Genomic DNA, 17962 nt, shown 5'->3' with positions numbered 1-17962 from the left:
GGCCGGCCGCCCTCGCAGCCCATTGGTAGTCGCCCGGAGAGCTGGGCAACTCTGATTGGCTGCCGTGCCTGTCCTTTAGGCCGCTTCGCCCCGCCCCCGGAGGGCTGGTGGGATGTGTCACGTGGGCCGGATCGTGGGTGCTGATTGGCGGCGGAGCCGTCCCCTGGGCGCGCTGGCGCAGCCCGAGCCGCGGCGCGATGCCGGTGGCACGGCCGGTCCCTCCGGCTGGCGGCTCTCTTCAGCTGGAGGCTGGGCAAGGGGCTGCGAGCGTCACCTGCTTTAAGCTTTCCTGGCAGTGCACAGCTCTACAGTCCCCCGACAGCAATTAACTCCGTTCCACAACGCGCCCACACGGGACGGGCACCGGGAGCAACCTGGACCCCTGCACTCAGGGGTGACCACAGACCAGCGGGCCCATGCCACCCTCTCCAGCGGCATGTGAACAGGCACTGCCTTCCAGCAGCAGCATTGCCTGCAGAGCCCAGCATCCTCAAAGAGCAAGAACTCCCCTGTCACTGCCTTGACCTCTTCTGCTTCCCTGCCTCTCCAAGGAACTGAGATTTTAGGGAAACAGTAGCTGAATTCAAAGCACTGGCAGAGCTTTAGGTACATGTAAGGTACAGCCTCCTCTCAGTTTGGAGGCAATAGTGTGCATTTTTCAAGAAGCTAGAGAGTTGAAAAACGTGTGGAGATAAAAGCCTGTTCCCTTCATCCCTCCTCTATTTCCTAGAAATCACAGGGACATCATGAGGTCAAGCTCAAAACTGCTCTTGCTTTGCAACTCCAGGCCCACGGAAGGAGTCCAAAGGGAGGTGATAGCCAAGCATATGTGGCTGACAAGGGGAGCAGTAAAGTGCAGACAACCTCCCTGTCAGTCCCTCTAAAATCTCAAGATGACTGGAGGGGAATAAAACAGAGAAAGAGCATTTTAACAACATCAAACTTTCTTGATGGGACATAGTGCAAATAGGAGAAATATTGGTCATGCTTTATAAAAGACAGGCTAACCTTCTAGGCTGCTTGGTGTGGGAGAAAAAAACCATGAGGACAGCAGACCCAAACTCTGTAAGTCTGTGTCCCAGGCATTCCAAGCAAGCTACTCATCTGTTGTGGAGGAAAGAGTCCCTTGTAGTGTTCTCTAGAAATTATAAATTATCTGACCTATACAGCAACTAAAAGAAAATCATCTTTCCCCACTCAAGCTACACAACTGCCCTAACTCCAATGCAGGAAAAATACCAGGAAGTTTGCCTGGAGTACCACTTCAGGATTCAATGCAGAAACAAATCTTCAAGTATACACAGCGTAGGGCATCCAGGGACCAGAGAGCCACAGGCTGTGAGCAGGCCATCTCTGAGGGGGACGTGACAACTGAAGTTTCCCAGGCATTCCTGCGCTCACTTCTGTGGCCTCTGTACGTCACTGCAGATCCCGGTCAGTGAGATAAACACCAACACCATCTTCAGGCCACTCTGAACTCTGCAAGGACAACATGGGAACCTCAGCATCGCTGGATTTTGGTCCCTCAGTCCTTCAGAGGATGTTGGTCCTCTTTGTAACAGCAAGATCTGAGCAGGTCTTTGGCAACTCACGATCAGTGGGAGGCATGGGGATGGAAAAGGGATGCTGGAAAGGGCAGAATCCTGCTGTGGATCTCTGTTACAGTACTGTCCACCAGAGTACCTATGGATTTCAGTGTGCAGCAGAAAGGTTAAAGCTCATCCTTGGCATTAACAAGATGCTGCAGAGGACGAAGTGGTATCCCATGATCTCTCGTCAAGTGCTCCTGTGAGCCGTGGTGGCTGTCAGGGGGTCTGTCACCCGACAAGTCTGTGGGAGTGTAATCCTGGAGCAGCCCAGCCTGTACCGCGTGCTGCCGGAGCTCCTGGCTCCCCAGCAGCCCCTGCATTCGAACGTACCCCTGCTGGCAGGAGGGAGGCAGCTTCTGGTGGGTGAAGGCAAACAGGAAACAGGACTCTGCAGGGGAAAGGAGCAAAAGTTAGAGTCAGCAGAGACACCCCGTAGGGAAATACTCCCATAAACTATCAGGGACTTGTTCAAAACAAAAGGCAGAAAGGATGAGGGAAGATGGCTGGAGTTTCCCACTCGCTCCCCTTCCCTGGGTGGCAGCACAGTGATTGATGTAATTCTGCAAAGCTCAGGAGATGCAGAGAGGGATCTCCAGTCTGCACGCTGAGAGAAAAAGGGGCTGGATTTGAGCTTGCATCCATCTGGCATATTTGTGCTACAAGATGGCTTCCCTCTGCGTGCCACGTGGGCTTCCTGCAGGAGGGCCCCACACCAGTGTTAATACCAGGAAGGGAGGCAGCAGAGGCTCTTCACCTCTCACATCACAGCACTCCCATTTCCCATGGGAAAGCAATCCAATCACCAGTACATGAGATCTAGTACACAATGGCACAAAGACATGTTCAGATAACGAAGAAGAAAGGAAAGCTGCAGCTAAAAAAAGGATTGAACCCGACCTTATATGCCTTTCTCTAAGTCCTGGCATGCCTGGGCCAGTCTCCTTCTAATGGTGACAAGAGCAAGGACTCTTTGGGAACACACACACAGAACAGCACTTTGTACCATCTGGTGAGTGCCTTGAGGAGGTGTGACTGATGGTGAGACACAAGCAGCTCACCACAGGGAGATCTCAGCTATTTGCATACGAGATCATTCCTGTCCCTTGTTCCTCACATTGCTCCTCTTCTTCCTGCCACTTTGACCCTGTGCACAAATTACCTGCAAAGAAATTGCGCAGGTCGGTGCCGAGGCAGTTCTCCAGAAAGCGCCTCAGCGGCAGGATGTGAGCATTCGGGGCTGTCCAGTCTGTCAGAAAGTCCTCCACAATGTGATGGATGGCATTTGGCCGGGGCAGAGGCCAGTCTGGGGGACGGAGTCTCATCTCACGCTCTGCCAAGAGAACATTAAGGGAGGCTCTTAGAAACAAAATGGCATTAAAAAGAGCTTGGGGAGTGGAAAGCAGCTGTGACAGCTGTTTCCGCTTTTGTCCTGACCTTTTAATCTGTTACTTTCATTTGCAATCCCCTCTGCTAGCTCTGTCCTCAACAGCCCTGCCACTCCACAGCTGCCCTCTGTCCCTGTCTGTAGCATTCCTGTCATTTCACTCCTGTTCCCCCTGGGCAGGGACTGCCAGATGGGCTATGTTGTGTTTAGTGCTGCTACCCATCATGCTGATTTCCGAGAAGGCAAGCTGGACCCTAACCCTAGGTTTCTGGAGATGAAGATTTCAACACTCTCATTTCCCAAGGAAGTCTACCCTAAGCCTGCTTGCTGCTGGATAGAACACTCCTCTTCAAATCCTTGCCTTTGGCTGCCTCTATGTCTGTGTGACCTCTCAGACCTGGGCCTGCCAGAGAGCAGCTTTTTCTTTGCAGCAAGATGGCCAAACAACAACACCCTCATCTGTCAGGTTCTGCAAAATTCACATAGAGTGCCAGCCAAAGTGAAGAACTGTTCCTCTTTTTGGGCATGGGGAAATTTCCAGCACGCCTGTTTGTTCCTATTTTCAAACGTGAGGTCTCTGGTACAACCCTCCACTCCCTATATCGGTCTTACGGATGGAACTTTCTTGCCAACTCTCAGCTTCCTTTTCAGCTCATACAGTGGTGGGAGGTGTCTCACAGGAAGGGGGAATAGTGCTTTCAGGTACCACCCCCACTCTGGCTCTGATTTATCTTTATCCCTCTTCGTTTTGGTTGTGTCACACAAGTAGCAGGAAAGCTTACCTGTTGGGAGGTGTTTGTAATAGTAAATAACAGGATGTAAAAAGTTGGACTGCCAGGCATGCTGCGCCTCTCCCACAGCACGGTTGTAGTAGAAGACATCCTTGTCAGCCCCAGAGAAATTCCTGCCATACTCCATAATGATGACAAAGAGCCCATTGCGAGCCTTTCTTCCCGTCTGCATTTCGAGCTCGGCCAGGACTCCAACGGGGTACTCTTCCAGGTATTCCAATGCTGTGGCATTCCTGTGAATTGAAACACCATTGGAATTTTCCACCAGAGAAAGCCAGCTGGGATCCAACCCACCCTCAGCTGGTCAAGGCTAAAGCCAAAAAGTCATCAGATAGTAATTTTGTTTGGTCATTACAAATCTGAGCTGAACTTGATGCAGAGCTTATAAAGGCTGCAGTTACTGTTACAAGACACCATTATTTTCCTGGATTATGGGAGTCTCTCTACAGTAGCACTGCTCAACAAAGTTTTTTTCCTGGAGTCAGTAAAAGAGTGCTACACCCCTGAGCCTAGAGGGAAGGTCTGGACCATTTCAGCCCTTTAAGAGGGAGAAACAGAGTGCACAATTGGGCACCAGTTGGAGCAGTAGTACAGGTTTGGGGTGGCTACCTATGCAATGGCAAAATCCTTAGGCAGGAACAGCACAACTGGTGTAGGGGCAACATGGGAGGCAGTGGTAAAGAAACAGAAATGAAATTATGGAGTGCAGTGCTGGGAATAATTACTCACTCACTCACTCTCTCAGCAGTATGATGTCAGCCAGGACACTGAACATCTGGTAGAGGCCCGAGGCCTCATTCACCCTCTTGATGATGGAATTGGTCAGCTGTGTAATAGGGTAGACTGTGGATGGCCAGGGGACACCATGGTGACGGTTTTCCAATAGGCGATGGACTGCCCGAGCTAAGACATGAAGAGAAACAAAGACAGCTTATTTAACAAGGCAAGCTCATGCTTTAAGAAATCCAATCTCTGTGCTGCAGCAGGAGGCAATAAACAACCTTTACAGCTCCTCTGAGCTCAGGATCTCCCACCCCAATCACCAGTAACTGCAGTGGAGATGCCCTCAGAAAGCTGATGTGATGCTAAGTGGTGGGGGAGGGGGCAGGGGGTCCTTGGGGACATTTCATTACTTCTCAGCAGTCCTTTAATGATAAGGATGGGCACACACACATAAAGAAGGAAATTCTCTCTACTGCCCACAGCTGCTGGGTTTTCACTCCACAGCACAGACCTCTCACCCACAGCCTGTCACAAGGCAGAGCGTCTGGCAGGAAGAAATCTATTGTGTTACATAAATAACAGACAGCGGGCAAGAGAGATACAAGACAAAACAAAGACAGACAACCAAAAACTTCATATATGACCCCAAGTCACTTCTCCTCCACTTCAGATGATGCAGCTGCAGCTTGACTGTGTTTTGTCCTTTTTATTGCCAGAACAAGACTAAGGGCAATCTCTTCCCAGCAGTAAGCTATGGATTGTTCCTTTGAAGGGAGGGAGGATTTCCACCTCCGCCCTTTCTGTACACCCCAGTACTCACTTGTATACCGGAATCCATGGATGAAGCCCCCAGCAGATTTCCTGAAGTCAACTGAATGGCTAGCAGTGCCAAGAACAAAGAGCCCCCGAGTGCTTCTAGACTCGTAGCTGGGTTTGATTTGAGGATACTTCTTAATATTCCCTTTTCCTGGCATCATTCTCAGGGATCTGATATGCAAAAGAGAAGAGCAGGCTATCAGGAAGGATAGGAGTAGAAAAATAAAAAGGGTTTTCTGATACACATTATTTTGCAGCCACTGCAAGATTCTGCTTCATACCCCTGCTGCCTTCAGTGGAGTTTACTACTAAAATGAGGATCTTAGGAGAGTGTTCATCTCAAGACAGCCGTGAACAAGGTCTAATTCTCAGCTGAGCCACTAACAATGAATTTTGGAAGACAGTGAAGTTAGCAGTATCATTTTCAGCCGCAGGATGTACCAAGGTGGAATGAAGGTTGCATCCTCAGAGAATTTTTTTTCCTTGACAAAACCTTTTTGTAGCGATCTGTACCTTTATCATCCTCATTTCAGAAAAAAACCCCAAACATTGCTAGTCTTGTCCATGTGATCTGGCCGGTCAGGATGTTAAGTTCTAAAGGTACAAGCTTTTCTGTGTCACTCAGGTCTCATTGCTCCCATCAGCACAGCCTTAAAGCCTGCTGGTCAGAGGGCAGTGACACACATTCCTGCAGGATAAACAGCCTTACCTGCAGGATAAACAAAGGACTGCGCAGCACCAAGCAGCTCAGAGCACACAGAGGTCCAAGCAATGCTGCCAGGAGAAGACCTGTTCTTCCCTTCCTCCCTACCCAGGCCCTTCATCCTAAATACCTTTTTTCATGGAGATCCTGTTTCTCCCTCACCTGTTATAGATAGAGAAGTCAAACTTCCAGCCCAGGCAGCGGATGACACGGTCGTAAGGTGCACGGGTGGCAAAGTTGTCCAGTTCATCCTGAGGGAGGGTGATGGAGTCGATGCCTGCGCTGAGGTTCCTGTTCTCCAAGTAGAACCGCAGTGTGATGTGCAGCTTTCCCTTTTTGTCCTTCACGATAGCCAGATCTTCCAGGTCACCCTCCAGAAGCCCATCCAGAGATTTCAGCTGGTAGGTGTCCAGCAGGCCATTGTTAATTGCTCTACGGAAAATACAAGAATGTAAAGAAAGGAGGTTCTGTCTTAGCTTCTGAAAATAGGATAATTCATCAGGCATCCCAACTCCTCTTCAGTGTAAAGGTTACTCCCAGAGTCTCAGGGCTCACAGGAACAGCAGAGGTAACATTGCCTGGCTGTCCTTGCAGGATGTAGCCAACCTCCTAACTTTCCTCTGTAACTAGAAGCAAGGGAATAACTTGAGAGCCAGTACATTTTAAAGATTATAGTTTCCAAGCAGACATGTTTCTATTTTAGGCTCTCACCAAGCCTCTGTGTTCAGCAGCTGAAATCTGGACTGCTTTAAAGCAAGGACCTATGGAAAGCCCCATATTTCCCCTATGGCCCCCATGACCAGAGCACCAATCCAGCCTGGTGCCTGGGAACAGGAGCAGTTCCTTACCTCAGATCCCCGACGTAGTGGGTGGCCCAGGAGAGGCGCACGCGGGAGCGGCTCACCATGTGGATGAAATTCGTGACACCCAGGATGTTCTCTGCTGTCTCGAAGGCCGAGTTCCCTCGGCCCAGGATCAACACGGTTTGGCCAGTGAAGTCCTCTGGGTTGATGGACACGGTCTCATACCCCTCAACATACTCTGAGCCAGGAAAGTTTACCACATTGGGAACCCACGTCCCAGCAGCAACCAACAAAGAGCTGCAAGAACAGGGATAGCACATGGGAATGCAGGAATTTCAGGAAAGGGGCTCCATCCCCTCATTCCTTCCTCCTCCCACTGTGGAAGGTGGCTGCAATGTGACCCCCACAATGACAGCTGCACAGGCCATGGTTTCAAGAGAAACCTCTACCTAGCTTCAACTAATGACATGCTCCTCTCTTCCCTATCCTCAGGACAACCAGGAACACTGTTATATATAGCAACAGCCAGTGTGGGTGCTGTGTATATATGCATCTCCCTCGCCTGTTCATGAATGCAACTTCTACTCGTATGAACTCACTGACAGTATCACAGGTTGATTACATGTTGCATAAAAATGATTTGGATTTAAAATTTGAGTTGACATTTGGCAGAGCAGAAGTCATTTTTAAGACAGACAGGAAATAGTTTTGATATTTTGAAATGTAACTGCCAGTCATAAAAATACATTAGCAACGTCGCTAATTGTTAACGCCAAAAATAACTACAGTGATCTTTTTATATCACTCCATAAGAGCTTTTACTTGATTCTTGAGGAAGTTTTTGTGACTTGGATGGAAGCACCAGGCGGCTGAGGCAAGCAGCACTGCCTGCTGTCCCAGCCTTGCTTACACAGCGTCCCGAGAGCAGCTTGCTCACGGTACGTGGGTGTCCGGGATTGCCTTCTGTCCCCTCGGAGCCTGCCAGCAGCACACCGGCAAGTGACAGCCAGCACGACCTGCTGTCGTAGAGCTGAGACTCTCAGGAGAGGTGAGAAATATACTCCGTATGTTCACACGAGTAACTTCGAGGTTTTTAGGAACGGAGCTCAGTGGTGGTACGGGATACACACACACAAATAGGACGAGTGGAATGGGAATTCAGCGACCAGCAGCCCTGAGGGGTATTCTCACAGTCCTTGCCCCTCCCCAAAAAATTCCCCACTTTCCTCTGCTTCCCCGCTGCCTGCTCCAGTTCTGTGCTAACCAAGGGCTTCACTTGTCTGGGACACACCCCTGAGCACATGCGGGAAAACGGGAGCAAGATGTCACTGGTCTGACTCAATCTAGTTTGTAATAAAGGCAGTGCTGGCTTTGAGTACAACTGAGTTACTTTTTTCACAGACAGCAATTATCTAGCGATAAAACAAAAGTGCCTTCAAGCATAGTTATCAAGGACAGACGCTGCAGTGATGGCCATGGCAGCCAATTTGTGTCTGCCCTCGCAACCTCCTCAGCTGCCCAAAGCAAAACACTGTTCGTGAAAGGCAATGCCTTCCCAGGAGCAGTTATTCCACCCATCTGCCTGCCAATTCCTAAAAAATGTTTTCTGCCCCTGATGGTGATTAAGGTTCTAAGAGGCTGTGAAATCTCCATCCTCAGAGGTACTCATGCCTCAATAGGGCAAAGCTTTGAGCTGCATGTCAAGCCCATTACCTGCACTTGTAGTTCTTCCTGTCCTGGTCGGTCAGGAGAAAATAATGGCCGTTCCAGGCCTGCTCATTCTTCTCCAATGTCACATGGATGATGGCTGTGTTGTACTGAACCCGCAGCTTCAGCAGGGAAGCGAAGTCCTCCAGGTAACGCACCATGGTGTCAGCGTTGGGGAAGAAGTCGCGAGAGTAGCGTCGGAACAGCAGCCGCCGGTCGTGGCTGAGGAGCGAATTCCAGTCGTGGCGGAGGTTGAACTCGCTGTTGGACTTGCCCGTGTACTGCTTGTTGATGCTGATGAGTTTGCGGTGCCGAGGGTAGAGCGCGAAGAAGCTGCCGGGAGCATGGCTCCGCTCAAACACGACGTAGTCCCGGCCGGCTCTCTGGAGGAAATAGGCAGCCTGCAGGCCCGCGGGCCCGGCCCCGATGACGCAGTAGTCGTGGTACAGGAACGCGGCCCCACTCACCGCGCACAGGCCGCTGGCGTACATGGCCAGCCCCAGGAGCGTCCCGCAGACCGCCGGGGCCATGGCGGGGCTGGCGCAGCCGGCCCTGAAGGGAAGAGGACCGGGAGGCATCACCCCGGGGGCTGCAGCCTCCCCACAGGAGACCCCCGACCGCACCAGTCTTGGCCCACCGCCGCCCAGAGCCGGCCGCCATGACGCCCCCACACAGCGTGGGGAGTTGGAGCGAGGCCCTGCTCCCTGCCAGCCAATAGCAGCTGGAGTCCTGGACCTTCCAGCCAATGGGCGCACAGCGGCCCCCGCCACGCCACACAGGTGGCAAGGTGGGGCAGCACCTGTGGACTGCTGGTCGCAAGCGCCTCTGCGCCTCACCAGCCAATGGGGACGGGCGGCGCAAGAACCCCCAGCCAATGGGAGAGGGGGTGCCCTGCGCTGCCCTCCCTCCCCCGCCAATACGGTCCCGGCCCTGATGCCCCCGCCCCTGCCAAACGGCGCACGAGGCGCAGCGCACGTGACGCGCGGGGCCGCCGCCGCCGCCGCCCGCCCGGACCCGTCCCGCCCGGGGCCGTACCTGCACCATGAAGCTCCCGCCGCTCCGCTCCGCTCCGCCCGTTCCGCTCCCTCCTCCTTCCCGCGCCGCCCGGGCAGGGCAGGGTGGGGCGGGCACGGCGCTGCTTCCCGCCCGCTGCGGGGGCGACGGAGGGGGGCGGCGCGCTCCCCGCGTCACGTGACGCCGCCACCGCCGCTTCCCGCCGCCGGCACCATGGCGGCGCGCGCACCACGTGTCCGGGGGCGGGCGGCGCTTAAAGGGACAGGCGCAGGACGGAGCCGTGACCGCGGGCGACACCCGAACCAGGCACACACACACACACACAAACAGCGCCGGCAGTCGGCAAAATCAACTTTATTCCGCTTTCCCCCGTTTATGATCGATGTGCAGCACAGCCGGGGCAAAGGTACTGCCACAGCCCAGCCCCGGGACTGGGGCTGCCCGGGCACTGCAGCCCCTCCCCTCGGTGCTGGTTGCAGGGTTCAGCTCTCTTCCTCTGAAAAGGAAGAGAAGCAGAAATTAAGCGAATGCATCCGGAGGAAGAAAACCCCAAAATTAAATCCTCGCTGTCAAGGAAATGCCACAAGGAACACAAAAAACCAAGGCTGTCACTTTGGGAGATGCATCCCACCTCCAACTGTCTCCTTGCCTCTGTCCAGCTTCCCAACAAACCTGCCCATCAGCCAAGACCACACACTCGTCATAAACAATTTACATTCCTAAACAAATTACGCAGCAACCCAACTAACATTTCCATAATAAAATCCAGAGCAGCCGGGCTAAGCTTGCAGCCTAAAAATAATCTGGGAGATAATTTTTCTATCACAGAAGCAAGAGCTCTAGGATAAATGATTTTCTTCTGTCAGTGGAGCACATACAGATCTCACATCAGAGATGGTTTTAGGCAGCAAAGGGAAGGCAGCAGTTGTCCACTGGGCACCGCTGATGCTCCAAAACTCGCACCCAGATCAGCCAGTGATTGCTCAGCTTCAAGAGTCACTTCAGAAAAGCCTTCACCACATTACCTCAATTGCGCTCTGTTACCACGCGTTTGAAATGTGTCACCTCATAGTCACAGCCATTTCTAAAACTGCAGTCCAAAAATATCCCAGTACCAACAGAAATCAGCACCCACCCACTGCTGCAGACCTTGGGGCCGCTGAATGGAGGGCTTCTTGGCAGGCTTCATTCTGCCAGGCAGTGCTCTGGATGTGGGACCTCCCCTCAAACCCTGCTAAAATCAGTCCCCATCAAGTATCTGAACAGAGGCACAACATCTGCATCTCCAACTCTGTGCTGTTCTTCTTCCAGCTGAGTACTCCCAATGTCACCCACACCTTTTCAACAGAGTCTTATCCTTGGGACCACACATTCTCCAGCCTCATTCCTCTCCTGCCATTGCACTGGTCAGACTGACCCTTTAACTCTGGTCTTAATCATACATAACCCCCTTTCATGCAGACTAGAACATCACTTTAAAGCATAAAGCACCAAGTAGGCTACAAACCTTCCTCTTCCTCTTCTTCCTCCTCATCCTCCTCATCTTCATCAGAGCTAAAGGTGCCATCAGGCAAACTGTAGATGCGGATCACCTGCTTGTTGGGGTCCTTGAGGATGAGGTACTTCCCCTCATCCAGCTTCATGCAGATGTCAATGACACACCGCAGGATGCCCCAGGCGTTCTCTATGCTCAGATTAATCTGGCTGGCAAATTCATTTGGCTTGAACTGCTGTGTGCCCAGGATCACGTGGCGGGCAGAATCCTTCACGTGGTAACGGGATACGTACCTAGGGGGGCAAGAAGAAACCACAGGGGTATCAGCAGATTACACCCACACAGCAGAACACCACCAAGAAAAGCAGCGTGACCATCTTATTTTTGTTTTCTGGGCTGAAAAATCCTAATACTCCAACACTGAAAGCTAAGAGGATTTCTTGGCTACAAACTGTCAATCTGCAATGCACCTGGAAATCCCCAAATCGGATGGAGAGGTACAAAAGATAAAGAAGAATTAGCCTCACAGATAAAATTAAGAAATAGCACGATTAGCTGGGAGTTTGGAATGAAAAAGACAGAAAAGAATCAATTCTGTGTCTGTGGATGGAACTGAGCATGGCAGAATCACTAGAATTCATTTAGCAAAAGCCTCTTGTTCATTACCTGCAGTACTCAACTGATTTTAAGCAGACAGTTTAAAAAAAGGTGTGGCTGTATCTCCCCCCACCACCTAATTTCTCAGTTACAGGGCACTGAGGATCTCAAGCAGATTCCTGGCAGGCACCACAGTGACTGTATTTATTTCCCTTGTTGGTGACCACAGCAAAGAGGCTGAGAGCCCACACAGGCCACCTGTCCCTCGTGTGTGGGTCAGTCACAGCTGGATGCTGAGAAGAAGCAGCTTACACCAAGGCTGGTGCCCTCACCACAAGCTCTCCTTTTTTGGCCACTCAAACACTGGGTGATTTTAGCATTACTTGTTCTGTAAAATGCTTCACTCAGCCATACACCAAATTTAATACTAGAAAATGCACCTGGAAGACATTTGGTGTGAACTGCCCCCCTTACCCGAGTTTAAGGTACTCTGATCCAGCCAGCAGTGCACAGCATGTCCAGCGGGCCAGCTTGTAGCTGTTGTTCTTCAGCTCCGTAGCAATGACAGCCCCTCTCTGAGAGTCCAGCTTCTGGCGCCAGTCCACCCCATTGCAATACTGAGAGGAGAATCAGACACAGGGTCAGCCTGACAAGCCAGCAGCAGCCATCTCTTCAGCCACCTTGTCATCACATAGGGAAGCTGTCTAGCCTATGGTACCACGTGAGGGAGGGTGAACTGCAGCCTATGGAGAAAGCTCTTGCACTGGGAAGGGAGAAATGCAAACAGCTGGGATTGCTCAACATTTGTGGCACTGGTTAGAAGGGGCAGTTTGTGAGGAAAGAATTCTAGAGAACCGTAAGAACAGACTGGCTACTATGCTGAACACCCAGGGAGACAAGAGGGTTCAAGCCAGCTACCTCACATTTAGAGGAGAATCTCATCAGCATGGCTTGTCCACCAGAGTTATACTCCTTAGTGGAATGTAACACCCGGGGAACACGGCCAGATGTTTGTCTCATCTTCCCTGCTGTACCTGGCATGTCAGGCAGCAGTGAAGCAGTTAAGAACTAGCTTGGGGATCCTGTTCTTCCTCACCCTCGAATCCCACTCGTTCAGTGTTTTGATGTTGATGAATGACACTTCTCCATTAGCTCCTGTCATCACTCCATCATGCTCACAGCGGACAATGAGATCTATATCATCTCCCAGCTTCCACCTTCGGTACCTGCCAATAAACAATCCAGCTGGTTATTTCTGACCTTTGTTCTCTTCCAGATCCATGTAAGCATTCAGCAAAATCCTTTCCTCCTTTATCTGTTCACTGTGAGGTCATCCATGAATCCCTCTCAAGGTAAAGCTTCTATCAATAACACTCCCAACCTGTTTTGCCTCCGTATCACACTGACATCCTGCCCCCCTGCCAAATCTGGGTATCAGAAATATCAACTTACCTGTATGCAACAGAGGCTACTTCATTTTTATCCATGTCATCCTCCACAAAGGGGTTTGGGTTGGGAAACTTGTACTTCTCCTTTCCCTGAAGATGAAAACAGCAGAGCATGTTAGGAGACAGCTTTCCTCTATTGGAAAAATATTCTTTTACAGTAACAGTACCTGATTTCCCTTATGTAGAGAAACACCAAAACATTAAGACAGCTGATGAAAGCCTCATGCCCACATTAGTCACAGCACTATAAGCAGTACTTGTACTGGCACTTAGGCTTCATTAAGTGTACTTCTGAGAAGCCTGTCTACATCATCAACAGGAGTAGGATGATTTCTCTGTGAAATCAAGGTGAAAACCTTTCAACAACAAAGTCACACCGCTCACCAGAAATAATCCCACCTCTTTCAAAACTGAAAGACCACTGGTATAACACAACTGTCAATTAAAATGCTTCTGTTCTGTACTACAGCAGCCTTAATGAAATCTCTTCTCGAGACTCTGGAGCACAGACCCACTACTCATCACAGCTCCACCTTACCATCCTCAGACACTGCTGGGAGAAGTTATGATTGATGTAGGTAGCTTCCATGGCCAGGTTGCGTGGAGAATTAAAAGAGTTGCCTTCTTCCTGAGGTGGTTCATTGGCTGTTTCACTCACTGTCAGGAGGTCTGGGAAGAAAACCAGATGCAAATGGTTACACGTGGGGGAGTGACTATGTCAGAGTAACTATGTCAGTTTTAGTGAATTTCTAGCCCCACATCAGAGCAGATCAATACTGAAGTTCCCCACACAGCTATCATACATACTGCAGTAATAAGCTCGTTCAGGAGGCTCAGTGAAGACACCTAAATAAGCATGAAGAAAATTAGACCCTACAGCTGCAGAAATTCCTTTCAGGACTTTTTCTCACCAAAATCTGAGTTGTCCCTCTTGTCAAAGAAAAGCTTGGATCCAACTCTCTGGACAATGATATCCCAGGAATAAACAGAACGAGTGCAGCTCATCAGTGTGGCCAGGATGGCATCTGTGGCAAATACATTCCCTTGTGTCTTGGCCAGCTGTGAATATAGAAGGAGGAGAAAACTGTTTCAGCAATACGAATAGATATCCCTTCCCTAGGTAGGACAAGAAGTTCTAGCAAACCAGATCACTGACTTCTTCTGCTGTTCTGACTGAGAAAGCTGTACTGATGAGTACCCCATCGGCTGCCAGCAAAGCGTACCGTACTACACAGCAATCCTGGCCCACCCTCACCCACACAAGGAGAAAGTAAGAAACTGCTATGAAATATTAATTCTGTTGGAAAATGCACAGCTTCTCACTGCAAATCAAGTCACAAAAAAGAAATGTCTGAGCCTTTCTCACCTTCAAAAACAAGGCCCAAGGATCATGTTTCTGACCTAAGTTTTCTACCCTCAAGTACTGGTCTGCTTGCCCTTCCAGAATTTTAGCTTTTCCTTGGCCAGTGTTCCTACCTTTGCATTAATCTAGCTCTGCCTTCCACCTCAGAAAAATACTGGTACCAGTAATGCTGGTAACTAATGCTTCTTGCTTTTGCCCTTTGGTCTGATGGTGACAGCTGGTCTCCAACAACAGCCCACACTGAGTTTCACAAACTGGTGAATACCTTTCGGATAACTGGGTCATCCGTAGTGGTGACGGTATGGAAGATACGCTTAATGCTCCTCAGGAGTTTCTCGTTCCTTGTTGTAATGCGGTCGAAGGCTTTGTCGTAGTACTCTAGGGCTCCACAGCACTCTCTGCAAAGATAAGAGGACCATCTGGATACCCCTCTTACAGATAACACCACCCATGACCCACACAGGGCCTGCTGGGTGTTCCTTTACCTCCCCTTGGTTTTGGTACTTCAATGAGAACACTGGGACCAGGCAGGAGACCCCTGAGCTCCCGCTTTCCAAAAATCCTGTCACCTCAAGGAGCAAGCAAGGTCTGTCTCAGGAACTCACATGTCCTGTGGCTCTGACACCTCCAGATAGCGCATTTTCATCAGCCGAGGGAAATCCATCTCCTCCTTCACCTCCCAGTCGCTGCGAACTTCAACAGAGGAGTCACGAGGTTTCTGCTGCGCAGCCAGAGGGGGGACACGTACAGAGAGAAATGGAGACACATCAGGATTTGTGTGAGAGGAGCTGCCCTGTCAGTGCAGCCACAGAAACCTAACCATCAGAGGGGGCACAATGCTCCTCAGTTTGTCTACCTGTGATTTCTGGTCCCACTTCTGCCTCACTCCAAACTGCTTCTGAAACTTCTTCTGTAGGCGCAAACGATCTCTAAAATGACAAATGTGAGAAAAGCCGTGATTCCTATATGCCACAACCACTCCTCCACTTCCAAACCACTACCAGAGAAGCACTGCTTTCAGACACCGAGCTGCTGAAACATTTGTTGAGCCATCTGTCGATCAAGACGCCCAAGGTATTAAGAAGTCTGTTCTTTGCTCTGAGCAGCTCTTTATATAGTTCTACCTGAAGACTGAAATGCAGTTTTCAGAAAGGATATTCTCTCTTGAGAATGCCACAATTACTTTCTAAACACGACTAAAATATTTTCCTAAATTATTAGGCAGCCATTTGAAATCCATGCTTTTAAGTACTACTGACACTAGAACAACACTGGACTCAAAACACCCTGAAATTCTTTGCTGACTGTTTGCTCCAGCAGATTCTGTTACTGTAAGTTTGCAAATTCATCAACAGTATGTTCACACACTCCAACCTGAGCTCAGTATGCCCATCTCTGCAGGCTCACCTCTCCTTCTGCTTGGCACTCTTGGGCAGTGTCTGCATGCTGAACTGCAGCATGTTCCGACGGTCCTTGTCTCTCCGAAGGTTCCTCTGCAGAAATGACAGAGAGAAATAGGAACAGATCAATTGGGAAGAATCCTGTGGGGCTGAAGCTCCCTCTGATCCCGTCTCAGGGACACTCTACCTGTGCAAACCTCATGCGGTTCCTCTGGTAGGCCGTTTTCTGCGTCCGGGCCGTGTCCACCAGCTGGAAGCTGGTCTCATCCTCCTCGTGGAAATAGGCATATTGGCTTCCGCCACCAAACTGTGACGAGTACTTGTCTGGGGACAAAACAAAGCAACTCAGCACCAAGGTCCTAAGGAAAACCCCTGATGCTTTGCCTCGTTTTCTCCCAATCTGCCTTCACCAAAGTCTGATATCTAAACTAAGACTCCTGCCTTACACCTGCATGTCTACTCCCCCTCCACACCTCCTGTACAAGCCCAGGCAGTACAAAAACCCAGAGTAAGCCGCAAGGACAGGGAGAGCCCCACAGAGCTCTCCCAAGGGTAAAGCACACTTCCTAAAGTAAGCTGCCTGTCTTGCTGAGGTGTGCAGGTAATTACAGGGTGGGTATGAGACATGAAAGCAGGAACGACGCTTGGAAGGAAACTTTGCAGAAAATAAACCCCAGAAGCAGCCAGCAGACCACACGTACTTGTATATCTTTTATCCTGGTACGTGGCTCCTGTCCAATCAGCCACCTAAAAACGAGCACAAACAGTTAAAAGTAAGCACTAACACAACATATGCTCCATGTCTAATCCTTCTGACTCTCAGCTCTGCCTGCCAGCCCTGCAAGGTGTTCACAGTGTGTCAGGACGCGCTGCCATGCCGGAGGAGCAGCCAGGGTAACAAAAGCGAGCACGGCAGGCAGCGTGCAGGGGGGCCCAGCACGGCACAGGTACCTTGCCCAGGCGGTCTCCTTTGCTGAAGGGCTGGTAGGGCATGTCCTTGAACTGCTCGGGCACAGCACACGGGCCCCAGCCGGAGGGGTTGTCCTGGATCACGGGTGCCACAAACTTCGCCATTTTTTAATTTTCTAAAGGTGAAAAAATAATAAAAAAAAAACTTTCAAACCCTCAGCTGCCGCACGGTGTGGCACCGCGACCTGAGGCCTTGCTTCGGCACAAGCCACCGCCAAGGGAAGGCGCCTCCGCCAACCAGGCCCGGGGAGGAAGGAAGGGTCCCGGTGGGCGCTGCGTGTGCCGGGAAGGAAGGGCGGGGACGCGGCCCCACCGGAACCGGCGGGAGCGGCGGGGCGGGGCTGGGGGGTCTCGGTACACGCGGGAGGTGCCGGCGCGGCAGGCGAGCGGTTCTGGTGTGACCCCAGCGCCTCCCTCACCTGCGCGGCCCCGGCGCGGCCCCGATGGCGGCGGATCCAGCGGCGGATCCGAGAGCGGCTCCGGCGGCGGCGGCGGCGGGCGGGGAAAGGGCCGCGCGCAGCCCCGGCGCGCCCTTGGCGTCAGCGCCGCGCGACGGCAGCGCCCTGCCGTAAAGGCAAAAAACCGCCACCCCCGGAAAAGCGAGCAACCAGCGCGGCTGCCGTAAAGCGGCAGCGTTGTCGCAAAATGTTAACTATTAAAAAAAAATTCTTAAGAGAAGTCGTTCTTTAATGTTTGATCTTTGTGTACTTTCAACTCTGATCAACAAGAAAAGAGGTTAAATCTGTGGAACAGGAGCTAACAAACAAGCTCCAAGTGATGTCCAGGTGTTAGAAAGACGAATTACTTGACAGTAGAACTGCCTTGTTAAGGTTTAGGGATCAACGTTTTTCAGTGACCTCAGGGGAGGTTAACAAAGCTTGGGAAGAGGGATGTACCTCAGATAGTGGACACGAAGAATGCAGAATTTACAAGCCACAAAGACATTTGGCAGAACCCCCAAGGTAAGGAAGAAACTAATGAAGACAGCTCAGCAACTGTGCTGAATCAGCTCCAAGAGAGTAAAAGGTGATTGTGGCAGGGGGAGATCATGGCCACTGACCCAGGAAGCCAGCAGCTCGAAAGGAGAGACACGCTGAGCATGCAGACTAATTAGCATGAGCGGGAAGAGGCCCATTAACCAATAGAAGACAGAATACTCA

The 17962-nt window shown here is 51.0% G+C and overlaps 2 protein-coding genes across 4 annotated transcripts; both read right to left on the bottom strand.

Annotated features, from left to right (window-relative positions):
* Positions 1–133: 133 nt before the first annotated feature.
* Positions 134–9692, bottom strand: FOXRED2 (FAD dependent oxidoreductase domain containing 2). Of its 2 annotated transcripts, XM_064702474.1 has the most exons (9): positions 9552–9692; positions 8523–9068; positions 6855–7106; positions 6169–6438; positions 5308–5474; positions 4502–4667; positions 3756–3997; positions 2749–2919; positions 135–1977 (listed from the first exon to the last, which is right to left on the bottom strand). In XM_064702474.1, the coding sequence occupies exons 2-9, from the start codon at positions 9044–9046 to the stop codon at positions 1712–1714; spliced, it is 2058 nt and encodes a 685-aa protein (XP_064558544.1). In that variant the 5' UTR covers positions 9047–9068; positions 9552–9692; the 3' UTR covers positions 135–1711. The 2 variants fall into 2 exon arrangements, with proteins under 2 accessions (XP_064558543.1, XP_064558544.1); XM_064702473.1 differs by lacking the exon at positions 9552–9692 and having other exon boundaries at positions 134–1977; positions 8523–9188.
* Positions 9693–9868: 176 nt separating this feature from the next.
* On the bottom strand, positions 9869–17346 carry EIF3D (eukaryotic translation initiation factor 3 subunit D). 2 transcript variants are annotated; one of them, XM_064702471.1, is made up of 15 exons: positions 17222–17346; positions 16785–16918; positions 16535–16580; positions 16021–16157; positions 15841–15926; positions 15290–15362; positions 15039–15154; positions 14699–14831; positions 13982–14129; positions 13609–13739; positions 13075–13160; positions 12719–12848; positions 12097–12239; positions 11038–11318; positions 9869–10026 (listed from the first exon to the last, which is right to left on the bottom strand). In XM_064702471.1, exons 2-15 carry the CDS (start codon positions 16905–16907, stop codon positions 10013–10015), a joined length of 1647 nt encoding a protein of 548 aa, XP_064558541.1. In that variant the 5' UTR covers positions 16908–16918; positions 17222–17346; the 3' UTR covers positions 9869–10012. The 2 variants fall into 2 exon arrangements, with proteins under 2 accessions (XP_064558541.1, XP_064558542.1); XM_064702472.1 differs by having other exon boundaries at positions 15039–15151.
* Between the last annotated feature and the right edge of the window lie 616 nt (positions 17347–17962).

This window comes from Zonotrichia leucophrys, chromosome 1A (genome assembly GCF_028769735.1).
Source record: "Zonotrichia leucophrys gambelii isolate GWCS_2022_RI chromosome 1A, RI_Zleu_2.0, whole genome shotgun sequence".
NCBI lineage: Eukaryota > Metazoa > Chordata > Aves > Passeriformes > Passerellidae > Zonotrichia > Zonotrichia leucophrys.
The sequence above is the reverse complement of the archived record's forward strand: the minus strand, read 5'-3'. Positions and strand labels throughout refer to the sequence as shown.

What these genes read in the sequence shown, in the direction of transcription:
- FOXRED2 (XM_064702473.1), bottom strand. Translation starts at nt 9,094, where the DNA reads ATGCCTCCCGGTCCTCTTCCCTTCAGGGCCGGCTGCGCCAGCCCCGCC. An exon ending in CACTACGTCGGGGATCTGAG is followed by an intron (nt 6,439 to 6,854) that starts GTAAGGAACTGC and finishes TATTTTCCGTAG; the next exon opens with AGCAATTAACAATGGCCTGC. An exon ending in GACATCATACTGCTGAGAGA is followed by an intron (nt 3,998 to 4,501) that starts GTGAGTGAGTGA and finishes TTCAATTCACAG; the next exon opens with GAATGCCACAGCATTGGAAT.
- EIF3D (XM_064702471.1), bottom strand. Translation starts at nt 16,907, where the DNA reads ATGGCGAAGTTTGTGGCACCCGTGATCCAGGACAACCCCTCCGGCTGG. An exon ending in GTGTCAGAGCCACAGGACAT is followed by an intron (nt 14,832 to 15,038) that starts GTGAGTTCCTGA and finishes TTATCTTTGCAG; the next exon opens with AGAGTGCTGTGGAGCCCTAG. An exon ending in TCAGAGTACCTTAAACTCGG is followed by an intron (nt 11,319 to 12,096) that starts GTAAGGGGGGCA and finishes TTGCCCCCCTAG; the next exon opens with GTACGTATCCCGTTACCACG.